The 19,710-nt window shown below is 42.1% G+C and overlaps 1 protein-coding gene across 1 annotated transcript in view; it reads right to left on the reverse strand.

The window, feature by feature from the left end:
* The window catches only part of TENM3 (teneurin transmembrane protein 3), a 662,376-nt gene that overhangs the window by 19,783 nt on the left and 622,883 nt on the right, over positions 1 to 19,710 (reverse strand). The window contains exons 25-26 of the mRNA XM_011959575.1: positions 1,864 to 2,039; positions 109 to 344 (exon numbers count right to left, since the gene is read on the reverse strand). Coding sequence (XP_011814965.1) covers positions 109 to 344; positions 1,864 to 2,039 — 412 coding nt within the window. The remainder of the gene's footprint in view (positions 1 to 108; positions 345 to 1,863; positions 2,040 to 19,710) is intronic.

Raw genomic sequence — 19,710 nt, forward strand, 5'->3', positions numbered from 1 at the left:
TCTGCACCAATCAGAGGGCCGCAGCTGTCTCCTGCTCTCCCTGCCCTCAGGCTCATCTGCACCAATCAGAGGGCCGCAGCTGTCTCCTGCTCTCCGACATGGACGTACCCTGAGCTTGCGACCAAAGACGTTAACTTTTCCTTGGGCTTGCTCTTTCCGGAATCTCCATTCCACCAAGTTTTGGCCGTTCTCACCAGGCAGAGTCATGTTTCTTTTGGCGACAGTCGGATTAGCGGTGCCAGCCAGAACGTGCGGCTCTGTTTGGTAGTGTGAGTCCAGGCCACTGGCGTAGATAATTCTAAGGGAGCCATCATAACCAATCTGGTAGCTGTTTCTTAACTGATCTAAAGAACGAGAAGCACAAAACATGAACTATTAGATATGGATTAAATACTTGGCCGGTTGTGCCCGTTTGATGGGATCTAAATTTCTGATTGAGAGAAGGGGAATGAGAAGAGTTGGATGAGTTTAAATAACTTTCACTTTCATCGTTCAGATTCCTCAACAGGGGTTGGGATAATGGCCATCTTTTCTTTCCTATCCTTTCTTCCCCCCTCACTGTGAAAAATAACAGTTCATCCCAAGTCATACACTGGACCCAGTGCCTGTGGGGACAGGACTGTGGGTTTCTTGGTCACACCTGTGTTGGTGCTCAATGCAGTGTAGACATGTTTTCAAATAAAACAGATGATTGTGTAAAAAAAAAAAAAAAAGAAACAAAACAACTTTGATCCCTGGCATTTCATGCTGTCAGAGGTTTGGCTAAATATTAAAGGCCAACTTTAGGGGAATTTGAAGTCCTTCTCCAGTTTAATAGACTTCTTTTTCTCATTTGCCTGATGAAATGAGCTCAGCCTCCATGGGATGTGCACTAAGTAAATATTTTGTAAAGAGGCACATATGTGGTCTCTCAGGAGGGTGATGTACACACCTCCAGCGTCTTGGAAGACTTCCCTCCCCTGCACCCAATCCCTGCATCTCCTGTCAAAGATCCTTTGAAAGGATTAATATCTATACCTTGAATACCAAAAATAGAAAGCAATGTTCCCTCTGAAACTGACTTCAATAAAGGAAGACATTTTATATTTTATACAAAAAAGCTCATATTGTAGATTACTGCCTCAGTTTAAAATTTTTAAATAATATAGGACCATTTGGGGAAGAAATGAATTCTAGAAATAGCAGTTTTAGATGGTTACAGAGATTACTTCATGGAACAGGTAAAAAAAAAATGAGTCAAAAAGTTGAATACAGATTTACTAATTATTCTTAGAGTTGTGAACTCACAATTACAAATGTCATTGTAGACAGGTTTTTTCAAATTTAGAAAGGAATATGGCAAGGAGGGCCCTTTATGGAGATATGGCGTCCAGATGACTATAGATGGAATGAAAAAAATGGACATTCCAGGCATTACATGAATGTGTAGTTGTAATTTGGTTTAAAATTTCCATGATATGCAGATAAAAATACTGCATGATATATGGATTCAAAAAGTGCTATGTCTCCAACTACTGTACTTAGATGGTGGTCCGAAGACCTGCTCTGGAAAACTCTTACAGGATGCAAACATCGTCTGAAGATGCACGTGAAGGGCTGGAATGAAGTTGTTTTAATACATGGGAATGGAAATAGACAGTATTCCAAGGTTGAGAGATTATTTTATATGTGGTTTTAAAATATGTCTATATAAGTAAATTAATATTACATATACACTGTAGATTATGTCACCAATATTTCTAGAGGTTTATATTTTCATCTTCCCTTTTCTGGTTCATCTTGGAAACTGGGTGTTGGCATATCCTATCTGGGTGCTGGTGGCACTTTAAAATGATTCGTTTAAAATGATGCTTTCATGTTTACCTTGAACCATGGTGTAGAAAGAATCGATCGAGGACAGATTTGAAGTGATGCTGACATCTTCTTCTCGACTAGATGACTCGATGTCCACTGTGATGGCCTTGTCCATGTCCCCATGCAGGTTTGTGACCACTCCAGTTGGAAATGTGACGTTTGTCAGACGACCTTCACTGTCATAGCTAAATACAAGGGGCATTAACTCGGTGTTAAATAGGAAACTGGTTTCTTCTGACTTATAAATACAATGTGTAGCAATATTAGTTGCACAAATTTGGAGGAGTATTTGTCTTTGTGAGTGAGCTATGCAGAGTGAGGACTTCAAACATGCCTTGAAGTAATCAAAAACCTGTTTAACATAGAAAAACCTCACCAGTGAGAACACGAGTAAACAGACCAGCTCTCCGTCTCAACACATGATTCTTTGAAGTGTGACCAAATTCCTCCTGCACATCTAATTTGCTGTTTCAATGGGAACATGTTTGTTGATATTAAATTCCTTAGTATTCCTTCATATTTTCTACAGAGTAGATTTAATTCACTGTTACATCGGTTCTTAAAAATTTACTGACTTACTCCCTCGGTGGCAGTACAGTACAGCATGTTTACGTGCATGTATGTATTTGCATATGTAAAAAATCCTTTTAGTATCTTCAGACATCCTCAACAAATTAATAAAGTAAGAACCTTTTAAAGACTTTATTTCTCAGTGATTGACATACTTCATAATGGTAAATTAGAGCTTGAATGCTGGCAGTGGTGACGATACCCCATCTTGTCTACAGTGATATTGCAAGAATGGGGGATATCTTGCATGACGATTTACTATGTTCACTGAAATGAGATGCAATCTTTCCTGACATTTAATGATTATTTGTTTTTTTTATTACACGCTTACTCTTTTTAGCAGACAAATACAAGAGGAACTTGTAATTTGAGTGTTAAAATACGTTTTAAAAGCTGTTCTGTGCTCATAAATATGCATCACAGAAGCAACATTTGAGTGAAGAATTGAATTTTTGTGACTTTTATATTTGTGGCAGCACCAGAGAAAATTTCAAAAATGACAGTGTCGTCTGAAGAAAGAAAAAAAAATGCACAAAATTCTGGATGAGAAATTAGGGGTTTCCTTGGGACCACAATACACTAAAGGATTTCAGATTGAGTCTAAGACTCCTTCACTCACTGAAGGTTCCCAGTGAGATGGAGACCTGAATCAACGTCCTACTTAAAACAAGCCCAGACACAGAACTAGCAGAGAAACAACACCGTGAGAGAAAGACAGGCTACCGGGGAGGAACACAGTGGCAGGGGTCATAAGCACAGGTGAAAACATGGCGCAACACAGGACTGAGGAGTCAGACAGGTACTTAGGTGACATTTTGGAATAAAAGGATAGAGAAGTGTTTTTTTTTTTTTTTTCTTTCCCAATTTCACTTGTTTATGAAATAGGGAGTTTCTAGTGAAACATTCATTTTGAAAAATGTGATTGGTCATTAGGAGAAGATTCTAGGTGAAAAAGACAGAGAAGACTCCGCCAGGACAATGTTATAGTAGAAAGAGGGAAGAAAGAGAGGAGGAAGGCGAGGGACGGAGGTCCGTTCAGTGCCAGGTGATGAACTGATCCTATTAATTCCGTGGGGACAGTATCGGTCAGATCATGGGTTTGACTGACGTGATCTGACAACCTGCCACGCTGCTCAGCCAGCGGCAGGAACGGGCACTCAGGAGGGAGAAGCCAGGGATGGAGACGCAGAGGAAGCAAATGCACCATTAAGTGCAATCATTGTTTAGACTCACAAAAGGCAGAGCTGAAGATGTCCTCCCCGCCAACCCAAATGCCCCTAGCAAAGGAAGGCATAAATGAAAGAAATCCAACAGAGTTTATTGCTGTCATCAGTTTTTTGAAGAAATTACTGCTCTTGAAGCAACAAACATGCACTGGTTTATTTATAGAGCAAGCAGCGCAGAGTTACAGAATTATTGACAAAACCAGCCTAAAGTTCTGTCGTTACATTTGGTGTAAGTCTTGCAGCACATTACACATCTCATAGTACGATGTGAAGAACATGCTACTTGGTTAAAAAAAAAATAACCCCCTTTTGAATGCCTCTACACAGGAGATTTCTGTATTGCACTATTTTCCCCCATTTTGGAGATGGAAAATGAAAATATGAGGCGGTTAGCTGACTTGATCTGGCTCTCACTCTGTCTCTTGACTGGACCGTAACTGGAACTTTTGTGCAGCTAACCCCAGGCCCATTAGCCCTCCTGTAGATCACAGTGCCTGATTTAAAGCTGGGAACTCTGGCTGTATATAGATGGTACTGCCTGCAAGCAGCTTGCTGATTCATTCTCCTCTGCCCTTTTTTGACCCTTTTGCTGGTTTATATTTTCTAGCCTCATTCAATCTGAAGCAGAGACTTCACCTTTCTCCTGTAGAAAGCATTTCTGCAACCTCTGACTTTGCTATTTCATTGGCTTTGCCACACGTTCCGTTCCCTGCTGGGCAGGCATTCTGTATCACAGGACCCTGGGCACAGGGAGACACAGCCCAGGAAGCTGAGCATTCAGACTCTCACCTATTAGCCTTTGGTTCTTTGGGAAATAAATATACAAGTAACCTTTGCAGGTAGTACAGTTAGAATGACAGAGGGTTAAGCTGGGATCTTAGTGGCTCAGCTTAACAGGTTAGCCCTGAAGTTCTGAATTTGTGCCTTCCAAGGAGTAGCTGCACCTCAGTGCAGGCACTAACAGGGCTGAAGTGTTTGCACAGGGAAGGCTGCTCCGGTGTCAGGGTCCTCAGAGCTCCTATCTAACCTGGCACCCAACAGTTTCAGAACAGCCTTTCTGTGCAAGCTAAAGTATGAGGATATTGTGAAAACAAAGAGAAGTCTGGGTGAGCAGAGGTCACATACATGACAATGTAACTATTACAAATGAGGGTCCTGTGAGGCCACCGTTCACCAGAGTCAGCAGAAGGGGAGACGTGTTTGTGCTGGCTTAGCTGGGGAAGAGCTGCCCCCAGGTGGGGACCAAGCCAGGCCCCAGAATAGACGTGGGATCAGGCAGTTGGCCGGGGCCCGGGTGGGGCTAGGAGGGCTGCGGAGGAAGGTGTCAGGGGGTGCAGGGGCCCGGCTGAGGCACAGTAGCCAGCACAGGGTCACACTGGAAGGGAGCCTTGGGTGGAGCTCCTCACTGGAGAACATGAGGCGCTGAAGAAGGTTTAAAGAAAGCGAGGTTTTCATGAGGAACCTGAGGTGGGGGTGAGCGTGGCTCCCTGACTTGCCCATTTTACAAACCACGAAAAAAAATCAGGGATCAACACAGGGTTTTTAAATTAAAAACTACTACCTGTTACTCCCATCGTTTCATAAACAAGGCCATTTAAACATATCAAAGAGAGGCAGGACCTACCTTCAGGGTGAGTTCTTTCAAAAGAACTGGTTTTTTTTATTATTTTTTTTTTTGTGAGACAAGTCTCACTCTGTCGCCCAGGGTGGAATGCAGTGGCACTCGGCTCACTGCAACCTCTGCCTCTCGGGTCCAAGCAATCCTCCTCCCTCAGCCTCCCAAGTAGCTGGGATTACAGGCCCCCGCCACCACGCCCAGGTAATTTTGTATTTTTAGTAGATATGGGATTTCACCATATTGGTCAGGCTAGTCTCAAACTCCTGACCTCAGGTGATCCACCCGCCTTGGCCTCCCAAAGTGTTGCGATTACAGGAGTGAGCCACCACACCCAGCCAAAAGGACTGTTCTTTATTTACGTGTATATATATATCTATTTATTTTTTTTGAGACAGAGTCTTGCGCTGTTGCCCAGGCTAGAGTGCAGTGGCGCAATCTTGGCTCACTGCAACCTCCGCCTCCAAGGTTTAAGTGATTCTCCCGCCTCAGCTTCCAGAGTAACTGGGATTACAGGCACCCGCCACTGCGCTAAGTTTTTTTTTTTTTTTGTATTTTCAGTAGAGATGGGGTTTCACCATCTTGGCCAGGCTGGTCTCAAACTCCCTACCTCGTGATCTACCCGCCTTGGCCTCCCAAAGTGCTGGGATTATAGGCATGAGCCACCGCGCCTGGCCTAGGACTGTTCTTTAAAAGCAATGAATAAAGCTTTTCTGAAACATTCTCCACATCATTTTTTTTTTCCTTTCAGTGTGGACGAGTAAAAACTTTTTCACAGATTAGCACCTATGTCAACAGAAATGAAAACAAGACGAAGGAAAGACATTAAAAAAGCGACCCGGGGACTCTCACTAAGGGAGTGAAAGAAAGTCACTCTTCCAAGACGACTCGCAGGTACTCCCATAAGCATCAGGCTAACTCTTCTTTACCTCGACAAAGGAAAACCAGTGCACCAACGAATGGCCACCTAGCCTCTGAAACACTCTGACTCCAGGTCTTAAAAAGCCCTTTCCAACTACTAGTATATGCCTCTGGGCAGATTCTCTGCTTATTTGCAACTGTGTGGCTCAATTGAATGTTGCTTGGCCTTAGTGGTGAACTAACCCTGCCCAGCTTGTAGATTTGAGAGGCAGTTTTCTTTTATTAGCTTTTTGAATGTACAATGCAATAGGCTCCAGGGAACGTGAATAGTACATCAACTTCATGCCCTCCATTGCATTCCTCTGGCCTTAGCCTCATGGTTTCAAATTCATAACACACAGCACATTCCCTCCTCCTCCTGCCTGGCCCCTCTTACAAAGGACTCTCGCTGGAGAGGACAAGCTTCCTCAGGCTCTCCGTGACCTGCCGCTCTTTCCCTGATGGGATGCCCTTACCTGATGTTTCTCTGTTTGTTCGTCTTTAATTTGGATTGCATGTTTGCCTAGACTTGCTGTTTTACTTTTTGTGGTATATTTTTAAATCTCTTTTTAAAGTTTCCTAAGTAATGGGATTATCGACAAATGCCTCAGAGAATAGCAGCCTCAGTCATTCTCGGCTGAGAATGCTACATTCAACCTGACATGAAATGTTCTCTCTTTCTGCCCCTTGCAGATGTGAAGCTCCTAACGTTTTCCTTTTCCTTGGTAATGTCTCTCAGATATTTATCTTTCTATTCCCAGAGCTGCCCTAGACTCTTAAAATGGGTCTATCTGCCTCTTCCCATATGCACTGGATACCAAATCAATCTTTTGAAACACCATGATTATAATACCTTTCTACTTAAACATCTTCAGGAGATGCTCAACGGAGAGTAAAATCAACTGATTTAGACTGTTACCAACCCAATACCAACAGCCTATTGATATTGCACATTTCTTCACGTGGAAACCATTTGCGGTTCTCGAAAACTTTCTTTACAACTTGACAACGGGAGTATTTATCGTCTTCTCCATAAAATGGCTTCTTTAATCAAAGGTTATGTTTTTAAAATTATCTTCTGCTTTTGAGAAAAATCTGGGTAAATGAGAGCACAGCTTTAGAGAAGCGCCTACGCCAGGGCAGAGAAGTCAGTCTGACTGTGGGGGCGGGCTCTCCTGTGGAGTGACGTGCTCTTTGCCCCTTCTGTGGATTGTTCCAGAATTCAGCCTGACCCTGAGGTGGCCTGACTCAAAGACGAGACCAGCCTGTGTCGTTACATATATACTGGCGGCAGTGCCCTGCCCACACCTCTGTCATTTTCACCTAGGGAAGCAGGACTGAGAGTCAGTGAAATGGGACTGCTTTCTCTGGTCAAAACCAAGTCTGTCCTGGGCAGGCAAGACAGCAGCAGATGTTGGTTCGGGTTCATTCTGAAAGCCTCCAGATGGGATAAATGTTCAAGTTTCCTTATGAGTGGGCCTTCCTCGGGATCTTCCGCAGGGTCATCCCAGAACTAGCCTGCTTTCAGAGCTAGTTAGTGGGTTACATGGGTTTGCTTTCAGACTTGGATCCCAGTAGGAACTCACATGAAGGACTTAATTAACCCATCTTTCTCCCACTCTCACTATAATGTATATGTGTGTGATGTGCGTATATAGTATACGTAGTGTACGTCTGTGTGTATAATACACCCCCAGCCCCCACACACACATTTTACACAGAGGGAGAATCTAATAGAGTTGCTTAGGTTCAAATTTCCTTCCATAGTTTAACAGCCAACAACAACAAAAACAAACAATCCCCTCCATCTTGTCACCAGTTACCACAGTGCTTTTCCCACAACGCTAATTTGTAACAGCCTCTTATCTGTTGTTGAGGTAAAGTGGAACACAGTGACTAACCCTGTCATGACTAAACATGTAGGCATAAATCACTCCTTGATCCTCCTTCCTGAGGAGGGACATGTGCACAAACAGCGAACGTGGAACGCCGGGCTGATGCGGAATCTTAATGGCAATAATGTGATTTGCAACAGCAACATCAAAAGATTTTACGTTTAAGTCTTCTGAGAAGGAACCCGCGGTTTATGTATTTTAACCATTATCTCATAGACAAATCATAATTTGTAGCAAGGTAGTAAGAAATCCTCAAAAATCAGGTTCTGGATAGAAAATGCTTCTATCACCAAGGGAAGTAGAGCAGTCGCCTGCGCCACATCATGGCACCACCTGATTCTCCGCTGCCTGCTACCTACCTGTCATCAAAAATGGCAGGAAAAATGCGAAAGAAGAAAAAGACAGTATTATTTTACGTGAGTCTGGTCTCAGTGCTAAGGGGGTCCTGATGAGAAAGGGGTGAGAATTGTATGGGGTGGGGGTGGGTAACCCCAGTGTGCATTTCTTTGTTGCTGCTGCATTTAATTAGGAGGTCTGGCTGATGGGGCAAACTCTGACCCGTGCTTTGCTCCATAAAACCAGAAAGGGTAGCAGTCTGCAGTCAGGCTGCTATTCTTTTTTTTTTTTATTTTTCAAACACCCCAGCTAACATGAGTTCAGAGGCATGTAGACAAGGGCAGAGCCTCCCCCACTCCTCTCTGGTCCAGCCCTTTTGAACACTGAGCATAGTGATAGATGGTCACAGAAATGACATTTTCTTCAAGGATCAAATTCAAAAATAGTGACCTAATGCCTCTTTCCTTTCATAGTCATTACCACATCATGGAGAACTGACAAAGTGGTAACGCTCAGCGCTGAAATTCGCAGGCCTTGAGACAAAGGCATCCAAGTCAGGGCATTCCAGAATTAGTTCCCGTAGGGATTCGAAGGATTCTGGGTTAGCCATCATTAAGAGAAGAATCATGTTTAAGCCAGTCTTTTTTTTTTTTTCTTTTTTAAATTGTTTATTGAGCGAGGAAGGCTCACATGGGTAGGATATAGCTTATTTGTTTAGCAATCCGGTCTTGAAATGGAGACCTCCTAGACAGCTGATGGCAAGGAAAATTTTTGCTCCAAAGAATCTGTAAAGCAGAACTGTGCATGCCCTCATCCTCCTGGATTTATTCCATGGGTCTGGAAGTGCTCAGAGGAGAAACCCCTCCTTCTCTTTTGTTCTCCTTGTATCCTGGTGCTTGTTCAGCCGTACATAGACCCACACCCTGGCAGTGAGCGAGGACAGGGAGGGCTGTGGGAAGCTTCTAGTAAGTGGGAAAGATTTTTAAAAAGTAGGTGCCCATTTGGAAAGAGAAAATTCTATTTCTTTACTATAAATTGCTATTTCTACCACCAACATTAACACATAAGATACTAGTGTGACCGAAATGCAATATGCATAACTGTTTTAGCAGAGGGAATGTGGTTAACTTTTGTCAAGTGTTGTTTCTTTTGGAATACACCTTGACAGGGCCTATGAGAAGGTGGAAAGAAATGGTAGAATCACATATTTTCTTTTGAATAGGAAGCGATTTTTAATTACTAAGGAGTCTTTTATGTTACAGGTGAGGACAAGAAAATCCAGAGAGGTGCTCTGACTCTCCCAGTCATGCAGTTAGGCGTAAGCAACACAATCGGGACGGGAACCCAGGTTTCTAGTTTCATCTCATGAGTGTCAATGACTTGGAAAACGGAGGTGAGTAAGGAGGAAGGGGAAGGAAAAAAAGGTCTAAGATGAGACAATATGGAGACTAAGATGTTACCTACTCACAAGCTTTAAGAGAGAAAATGAACATTGTGCAAAGTGCAAGAAGTAAGGGGAGGCAGAGGAATGACCACATTTGGGCAGTTAAGGAGCAAAGCGGAGCAAAGAAAGAAGATCAAATACAGAAAATGATGCAAAATACAAGGGAAGACACAGATTGGAAGGTTTCAAAAAATGAGGGACAGAGCATCCAGTAGGAGAAAGTGGATCCTTGAGTATTAACACAGTTGTTGACTTTTATTATGAAGCCACATGAGACTCCAGTCTGTAAACTCACATATTTGCACCTTTTTTTTCCACCTGTAACCAGATCTTCTACGCTCCCTTTCAATATGATTTGATTCCCGCTCGTAGCTTAGGCTCTCTCAGTAGCTCTGGTGTCCACATATTTGGAACTGTCCTCTCCTAAGTTCCAATCGGACATTTTTTTTTTAAATCACATGCTAGACTGTGCTATGGTACTCTCAAAGTCATGATTTACAAATCTGAACTCATCTTTTGTTGATCAACGCACAATTCTTCCCTGTATCTCCATATCCACTAGTCACCTAAGTTGGGAAAACAGAAACTCATCCTCGATCCCCTTTCTCCCTTACCTCTTACATTCAGACAGCAAGTTACATTTCATTTCCTCATGACTGACTGACCTAAACTACCTCCTAACTTTCCTTTCCTAACCTACTTTTCTACCTTAAATCTGTCCTTACACTGTCACCAGATTGGCTGTGTTGCCGTCCCCATTAAACTCCTTGAATGGAGATCCGCCTACCCCGGAGGGAAGATCCACCACAGTCCAGCTCTTCGCGGTGCAAGCTCTGCTTGCGCAGAGGCACCATCTCCTTCCCTGGTTTCATCTCCCTCCTCCCCACACACATTCGATGCTCCTGTCATTCCGAGCTGTGTGTTCTTTCCAAAGCCTGGCACGTTCTGCTCCTGGGTAAACGCTTTCCTCTGGCCTAGAAGTCTCTTTCTCTCTCTTCTGGGTAGCCTTTATTCACAACTTGCAACACTGATCTTAAAAATTACCTCCCTTGGTAAGTTTTTCTTGCCTCATCCTGTCCCCAATTCTCAATCGGATTTAGATGATCTTCCTCTGTACTTGCACGGCCTGTCGAACAACTATCTTAGCACTTACCCTTCTTATCACTGTTTACTTGTCTTTCTCTCCCAGTGGACTCTGAGCTCCTTGAAAGCAGGGAATGTGTCATCTAGCTCTGCATTCTCCAGCACCTAAGGCCAGTACCTGGCACACAATAAATTCCTATTGAATGAATGAGCGCATGAGTGAATAAATGAAAACCAGGAAATTAGAGTCTAAATAGGAAATGCTTGATGATCAAAAAGCACAGAAAACTTCCCACCTTATCAAAGCCTAAGAGTCTTGAAATAATTTAATAATTTGTCAATCTGTTTGCCTTTGCAATGTAGCATGGAAAAGACTTTCATTTTCTTTTAGGTGGCATAGCTGCTTTTGGAAACAGTGCCTCTCAGAGGCTCATGTTGCCTGGACCAGTCCCATATGGGATTAACTGTGCTTGTGGTTAATTGTTGTGTTAAGGAGAATGAAGTACACTTTAAAAATTAAGTGAAAAAACTAGGCCGGGCGCGGTGGCTCAAGCCTGTAATCCCAGCACTTTGGGAGGCCGAGACGGGCGGATCACGAGGTCAGGAGATCGAGACCATCCTGGTCTACATAGTGAAACCCCGTCTCTACTAAAAATACAAAAAACTAGCCGGGCGAGATGGCGGGCGCCTGTAGTCCCAGCTACTCAGGAGGCTGAGCCAGAAGAATGGCGTAAACCCGGGAGGCGGAGCTTGTAGTGAGCCGAGATCGCGCCACTGCACTCCAGCCTGGGCGACAGAGCGAGACTCTGTCTCAAAAAAAAAAAAAAAATTAAGTGAGAAAACTAGAAATCTTTATTAAATTAGTAATGGGTGAATGAACTAATCTTTCATTGGATATGCATACACAGATATGAACATGAAGATAAATTCCTGGGCATAAACTTTCTCACTAGCTCTAAATTATAAATAACCACTGCATAAACCCATTCTGACCTTCCTTGAGGGTTTAAAGGTTTGAGGTTTAGTCATCCTGAATATTTTTTGACTTCTCTAGGAATAGTCGGATGCATTTAGATACTCACATTCTGCTCCTCCAGATATAACATTCCTGTAACCTTTCTTTTATTACTGTAACACTAACTGACCTAGTTTAAAAACATCATCCTCTATAAATCAGTACTTTCTTCTAATTTTGGCAAGGCTTATGCTTGCCTTTATTAGAACTTGGTTCCCTTGTTTCTTTCTTTCTTTCTTTTTTTTTCTTTGAGACAGAGTCTCGCTCTGTCTCCCAGGCTGGAGTGCAGTGGCGCGATCTTGGCTCACTGCAAGCTCCACCTCCTGGGTTCACGCCATTCTCCTGTCTCAGCCTCCCGAGCAGCTGGGACTACAGGCGCCCGCCACCACGCCCGGCTGATTTTTTGTATTTTTAGTAGAGACGGGGTTTCACCGTGTTAGCCAGGATGGTCGCGATCTCCTGACCTCGTGATCTGCCCGCCTCGGCCTCCCAAAGTGCTGGGATTACAGGCGTGAGCCACCATGCCCAGCCCCATCTTTTCTTTTCTAGAGTTTGAAACAGAATGAGGTCTTTCTTCTAGCTGATGCTTGACTTACATTCATTAAATGCTTAATCAATTAACGACTTTAAAATACACTGTAAGTTTTTCAGCCTTTGCTTTTTATACACTGTTTTTTATTAAAAAGCCCAGTCATGGGAAAATCTTAAGTTATATCAGACCTACACTCTTAAAATACACTTAAAGAGAACAAAAAGTTGTTTTTAGAAAGCACTACAAAGGAGTATTTCTTTACATCAATATTTTCGAGAAGTTGTGGGGGTCTCTCTTGAAGAACCATAGATTCACCAAACTTTGGGATGAACCTGAAGTCTAGGAAATCTTTTTTGAAGTGTGTCAGTATGTGTGTTTACAAGAAGTGGCAGTGGTGATGATGGGGTGGGGAAGGACAGTGTTGCTAAGTGAGGAGTTAGAGTGACTTGAATCATGTGGATAGTATCCCCAACCATCCTATTTCCTTCCTAGACTGCCTTCCCCAACCTGGAGAGAGCTCCACAGAGTAGTGCAGTGTCCACGCTGGTTCTGCGTTTGCAGCCTCAAGATATTCTGACACCACTCTAGGATCCTGAAACATAGGCCAAGGACTTTGTGTTGAACACCTTCCTGGGAGGCTAAGGAGTTACAGAATCCAGGAGTGAGAGCTGCTGGGATTGATTTTATTTTGAGGTCAGAGGAATGAGCCACAGATGCTGGAAAGTCTCTAGAAAACACCCAATTGTCAATCTTCAGTTCTGTGATTGTAAAACACGAAACGTTCTCTTGCACTCATTGTCCATGTGTAAACTTCTTGCTTTATTATCAATCATTTTAAATGGCTGGTGTACACAGCTTAGTGTTAGGGTAAATCACCTGATAATCACTGTGTAAGGGAAGCTGATGATGCACACGGATATGAGGCCATCAAATCATCTGTCTAATCTAGACAGCTGCATAATGAGTTTAAAGAGGAAACTGGACACTTGTGGAAGCTGCATTTACTCTCGAACCGTTATGGAACAAGTTAACACATGTGGAACATTGATTTGCCAAATGGAACACCCTGAAAGAGTTAATTCAACCTCGCAACTATCAACACACTCCAGGGACACAGCTGATGAACTGAAAAAATCGGACTTATTTTTGTGTAATTTTTTGAGTAATCTGAATAACATACTATTTCCCCAGTTCCTTTTCTCCTTTGAAACCTGGGCAGAACTAACGGTTTTTAAAAACTACACTGCAGAAGGGAACTGGAATAGATCAAGTATTAATAAAAGTATTGCCTTAACAGTGTTCAGGTTAATGCTTGAAATATCTAGCAGCCACTTTAGAAATTTGCCTATGCATTTTTTTTAATTGATGTCCCTGGAAATACACGTTTTGGTTAATAATTTAAAGCAAAATTATTAAGCAATTAAACAAAACAGCAAAAATAGAAATAAACTATTTGATTCTACTAAACCAATTGTTTAAAATTCTATCAAAAATAGAATTTTGCCATGATTTTAAGTGATCTGCTGATAAAATCTCTTACAAATCACTCTTAAACTCCTAAATGTTTTCTTCCATGAAGAAAGAAAAAGGAAAAGGAAAATAAAGCAGGTGGCTGAGCACCATTTTTATGTGTGTGTGTGTGTATAAGTGTGTGTGTATAAGTGTGTGTGTGTGTGTATGAGTATCTATAAAGTGGGCTGCTCAGTTTTTAATGCAGTTTTTGGCAGAAATAATAATGATGCATGGTTTCAGTGTTTGAGTTTTTAGGGCTGGATGGCAAATGCCTATCAAAGGAAAGGATATCCTCTCAGTTTTGTCCTGTGGAAGATACCTCTATAATTCTTCTTCTTTTTCTTTTTTGAGATGGAGCCTCACTCTTTTCACCCAGGCTGGGGTGCAGTGGCCTGATCTTGGCTCACTGCAACCTCCGCCTCCTGGGTTCAAGCGATTCTCGTGCCTCAGCCTCCTGAGTAGCTGCGATTACGGGCGAGCGACACTATGGCCGGCTGATTTTTGTATTTCTAGTAGAGACAGGGTTTCACTATGTTGGTCAGGCTGGTCTCGAACTCCTGACCTCATGTGATCTGCCCGCCTCAGCCTCCCAGAGTGCTGGGATTACAGGCGTGAGCCACCGCCCCCAGCCAATACCTCTATAGTTCTTCTAATGTTAGAAGTGATTACCATGGTCACTTCTGTAAGGAGAACACAGCATGGCACCGCAGTCAGGCTGTTTAAACAGGATTCAGTGTCAACCAGAATGGGCATATTTTTTCTAATTAATGATATCTTTTCTAATTAATGAATAATTATCATTGCGTTTTCCTGAATTATTTGTGCTTTTGGTATACAATTTTGAACTTGAAATAGGCTCAGGTGTAGCACATGCGCTGTTCATATCGCCTGTCTTTCCTCTTCGGGGTCCCTTCTCTGAGGCACTCCTACAGCATGAGAACGGATGTCAGTGGGAGTCGTGCATTTGCCATGGGCACCGAGTTAAGTTCATTAAAAAGAAATGGTTCAGAAGCTCATTCTGAAATTGCAAAGCTTGAATGAGGGACAATAAACCCCCCAAATGAGAAGCCGGAGACCCATATATACCTACATAAATGTGTAAAAGCTGAAACTCATTGATTTGCTCTGTGAATCTGAATATAGCTCACAAAAGATCACAGAGTCAGCTCCACAAATACAGAGCTCCAAATATTCAAAGTCCCAAGTTTAAAAAAAAAGAGTCGGCCGGGCGCGGTGGCTCAAGCCTGTAATCCCAGCACTTTGGGAGGCCGAGACGGGCGGATCACGAGGTCAGGAGATCGAGACCATCCTGGCTAACACGGTGAAACCCCGTCTCTACTAAAAAATACAAAAAACTAGCCGGGCGAGGTGGCGGCGTCTGTACTCCCAGCTACTCGGGAGGCTGAGGCAGGAGAATGGCGTGAACCCGGGAGGCGGAGCTTGCAGTGAGCTGAGATCCGGCCACTGCACTCCAGCCTGGGCGACAGAGCGAGACTCCGTCTCAAAAAAAAAAAAAAAAAAGTCACTAACCTGCTGGTTTGCATGTACATATCGGCCAGAATTCATAGTTTTTTCATGTTGTCTTCTTTAACCAGACAGAAGAGCCTCTAGATATGCCCAAATGGTTGTATTTGATGTGGGTAAGCAAGCAGAGAACTGTGAAATGCCATTTACTATTAAATAACTTATTCTATTCCCCAATTCAATACACTGGATTTCCTTTCTTTGTGCATTTGAGTGTAAGAACCATGGTTTCTTTTGGGGCATAAACTTTTAAAATAATAAATATTTAGCAGGTGAGATCTTTTTAGTTTCCCAGGAATTACTCTGGCTAAGGAATCATTGTGTGTGGCCATTGTTTAAGGTGGTATGAAAAGCAGCATGAAGCAGTCCCTAATACTAACTGAAGACACGATGTCTTCACACAAGGGGACCCTGTTAGCTAGTTGAGGTCCTTTCCACAGGCCAGCAAGTCAATGGAAGAGGAGGTCAGAGCCAAGATGGTTTACTCAGTCAGTAATGAATAATTATTTAGCTCATGAAACATATTAGTCTAACTCAGTGATTTCAAAGCTGAGTTAGAAACCATCTGAAGCCGGGCATGGTGGCTCAAGCCTGTAATCCCAGCACTTTGGGAGGCCGAGACGGGCAGATCACGAGGTCAGGAGATCGAGACCATTCTGGCTAACATGGTGAAACTCTGTCTCTACTAAAAACTACAAAAAAACTAGCCGGGCGAGGTGGCGGGTGCCTGTAATCCCAGCTACTCAGGAGGCTGAGGCAGGAGAATGGCGTGAACCCGGGAGGCGGAGCTTGCAGTGAGCTGAGATCCGGTCACTGCACTCCAGCCTGGGCGACAGAGCGAGACTCCGTCTCAAAAAAAAAAAAAAAGAAACCATCTGATACCTACTGTAGTCTTCCCACCATACCATCCAGTAGCATGCGTAAAAATATTGGCCACTTCTCTCATGAATCACAATAGGGGCATAAGAATTACAAGTAGCATGGAGAGAAACTGCTGCCAAATAGCAGGTGATATCTCTAGTTTTCAAAATGACAGTTATCATGCTAAAGAAACCCCATCTGTGTACCCTGAAGAATCACCCTATCTACTTTATTAGTGATAAAAACTTACCAGGAATCAGGCTTTCTTCTCCTAGAATCCTTTCTGATACCAGATACAATAATATCCTTTAACTGTATTTGCATGGGATAAGTTTTCTGTGCTTACCACCACCATTTCAGAAGTAAGTGCTATCAACAGGAAGTTTTTTTTTGTTTAATTATTGGAATAACAAGATCAACTGAGGAAGTCCTTATTTTATAAAGCAAAATACAGTGAGCAAACATGCAATATTGGGTAAATATTTTTAAAAATCAGTAATAAAAATGGGTAATGTTAACATTTTCAACATTCACTATTGGTACGGAGGTGTGAACTAACTTAGAACGCAAAAGAGCATTTACAGGCATTCTCTCAGTGGAGCCTTGGCAAATGTCAGCTTTTGGTTTTACCAGACTCTTCTCGACAAATAAACACTGACCGGTCTACAACTTTGATTTATTCTTCTATTTCTTAATTCAACAAATAGCTACTGGGAGAGTTCTGCATGCACGGCAGCATTCCCGGAGTGGTGGGAGCCACAAAGACAATGAAAGTTTGCATTTTATGAAATACTTTTACATTTCATTTTGTACTCATACCAATACTGTGACATGGTAATGGTACACTAAAGTTTGTACCAAGAAAAAAAAAAAGAAAAACATGTAAGGTAAGTAATTGGAACTAATTCTCTTTTAAAATTTCTTTGGAAGGAACTATGACAAGTATATTTTTATCAGTAGGCAAATTTATTGATTCCAGATCTTCTTCCATCTGTTTCTATCCTACAAAAGCTTTAATCTCAAGGCTTTTTAGACACCAGGCTAGTTAGAAAGCTGGCCATATACAAATGGAAATTTGAGCTGAAAAGTTAAACTTTTCTGTGCAAGGTATTTGTGCAGGAAGATGAATATAGAGCATGTTATCAGTGCGCAAGGGACGGGTGTCATGAAAGTCATAGAAAACAGGTGTTTTTCAGTGGGGGGTGGCAATTTTTTTTCACAATCTCGTGGTTTTGGTAACACTCCAGATATTGTCAAACCTGTCAAATCCCTTCTTTGTGAACTTACTGGCTACCCTTTGTAAGGTCTAAAGTAGACACATAGACGCATGGTACTCTAAAAAATGAAGGGAAATATTACAGATACGTACTCATATTCTGGGAGTAGGCCAGTTCACCAATAACTACAAAAACAAAGGCATTCCGACAGGGACTCAGAGGCCCCCCGCTGCCTCTATTAGGATGCTCACATCCCACCGCACCACCAGGTCAGGAGACAAGCAGCAGAAACTCTGTTGTCAAGGCTCTGATGAGTAGCGACAGGGGTTGAGTTTGCCCATTAACAATCTCAAACTTACACAGACAATACGTGCTGCTGTGTCTGAACACAGACAGGGCTTCTGCAGGGGCGGCCCGAGAATGACACCTCCCCCCACCCTTTTCTTTTTGCGCATTTCCTTTTGAATGTGTTTTAAAGTTTCTGACCCTTAGGAGAGGCCGGGCCTTTGCTCTTTCACAGCCAAATTACAAGAATGTGTGGGAAGAAAAAAATGATCATTTGTCATTCCGACACGATAATTCTGAATTCCTTGGGTTAAGTGCTCTTTTTTAACACATTATTTTGAAAAATGCATAAAGGTTTCTTAGAAATTTTTTAGTCGTCTTTGCTGTAGACAGCTTATAAGGAAAATTAACAAAACACTGGTTTTTAAAAGCAGCATTTCTGTTAATTTTATTAGAAAAGTCATTTCTAAATAATAGTTTGTTAAATTATGATATTCTTATATATATGATAAATATATATCATATATATAAAATTGTGAGGGTGATATTTGGTAAGATATTTTAATAATGCTTTTTGGAATAGTTTAGTTGCCCTTACAGCAATTTATCTAGTTCTAAGATTTAATAGATATACTTTAAATAAGAAATGTAATGAGTCAGTATCGGTGAAAATGTGCTTTTGATGGTTTTAATTAATTAAAACCTTTCATTCTTTAAAATAATGTTTTCCCATTATATACAAGATTGGCTTGCCAACCTAACCCTACTGCAGCCAGTCTGCTGATTCCTACGTCTGAAATTCTTGGAGGTTATGTGTTAATAGAGAAATATATCTTCTTTTTTGCACTATCATTTCTTTAACAGGTAAAAAAATCCAAATTGGTTTATACTATCCCACATTAGCTCCACCAGTGAAATTTCTCTAATTTTCCAAACTTGATTACAATGCATTTGTAGGCCATAAGCAAACCACTGTATCTGCTGCAGGAAGTTCAAGTGTCAGCACTAACCCATACGATGAACTCCTGGGAACGAATAAGGACACATTCAAAAATGGCCCAGAGAGCAGGGTTTGAGTAGTGGACTCTACTAAAAACTTATTTCTCTCCGTTTCCCCTGCTTTCAACTAAACTGAAACCCTACCAATGTCGCCACTGTCTCCTGAAGATCTTATAATCAGAGCAGCTCTCCTGCCCAGTCTCATCTGATGGCAGCACTTTTCCTCTGCTCTTTTTTGCCTCGTTGGCAGTCTAGCCTGCTATCACTTTGAAAACAGTGCAAAGGAAGTGCTTTCCATTAACTTCCAATTTATTCCTTTCCTATTGTGATACTAAAATGAGCAAAAGGAATGCTAAGCACAGAATTTTAATGTAATTCAATTGAAAAGGTTTGTTCCTCTGACAAAATCATGCTGCTGGGTAACATTCATTTTATTAAAAGAGAATCTGTCGAAAAAGAAAAGCAATTTAAGCTACAGGAGAACTAAGCTTTATGTATAAGATACATTCCAGAAAAGTTATACAGAAAATATTTGTATATTGAGTCATTTTTTCTACTGACTTTTGTTATAATTTCAGAGGTGTGCTCCTACAGAAAGAAATACTTTTGCTTCAGCATATCATGGTGAAAATCACACTAAGGAACTCAGGATTCATTTCAAAGACTATTTTGCATTTGTCAACATGCCATCTCTGCACATCTCATTTCACCTCATGGCTTGCACAGCTGAGTCAAGTGAACAAGCAAAATTGAGAACGCGTTTATACATGCCAGAACATACACAACGGCTGACTCTCCCTTCACTCTCAGTGACTCCCGAGATGTGACTGTTCAGAAGGCAC

Source organism: Colobus angolensis, unplaced genomic scaffold (genome assembly GCF_000951035.1).
Source record: "Colobus angolensis palliatus isolate OR3802 unplaced genomic scaffold, Cang.pa_1.0 Scaffold5, whole genome shotgun sequence".
Classification (NCBI taxonomy): domain Eukaryota; kingdom Metazoa; phylum Chordata; class Mammalia; order Primates; family Cercopithecidae; genus Colobus; species Colobus angolensis.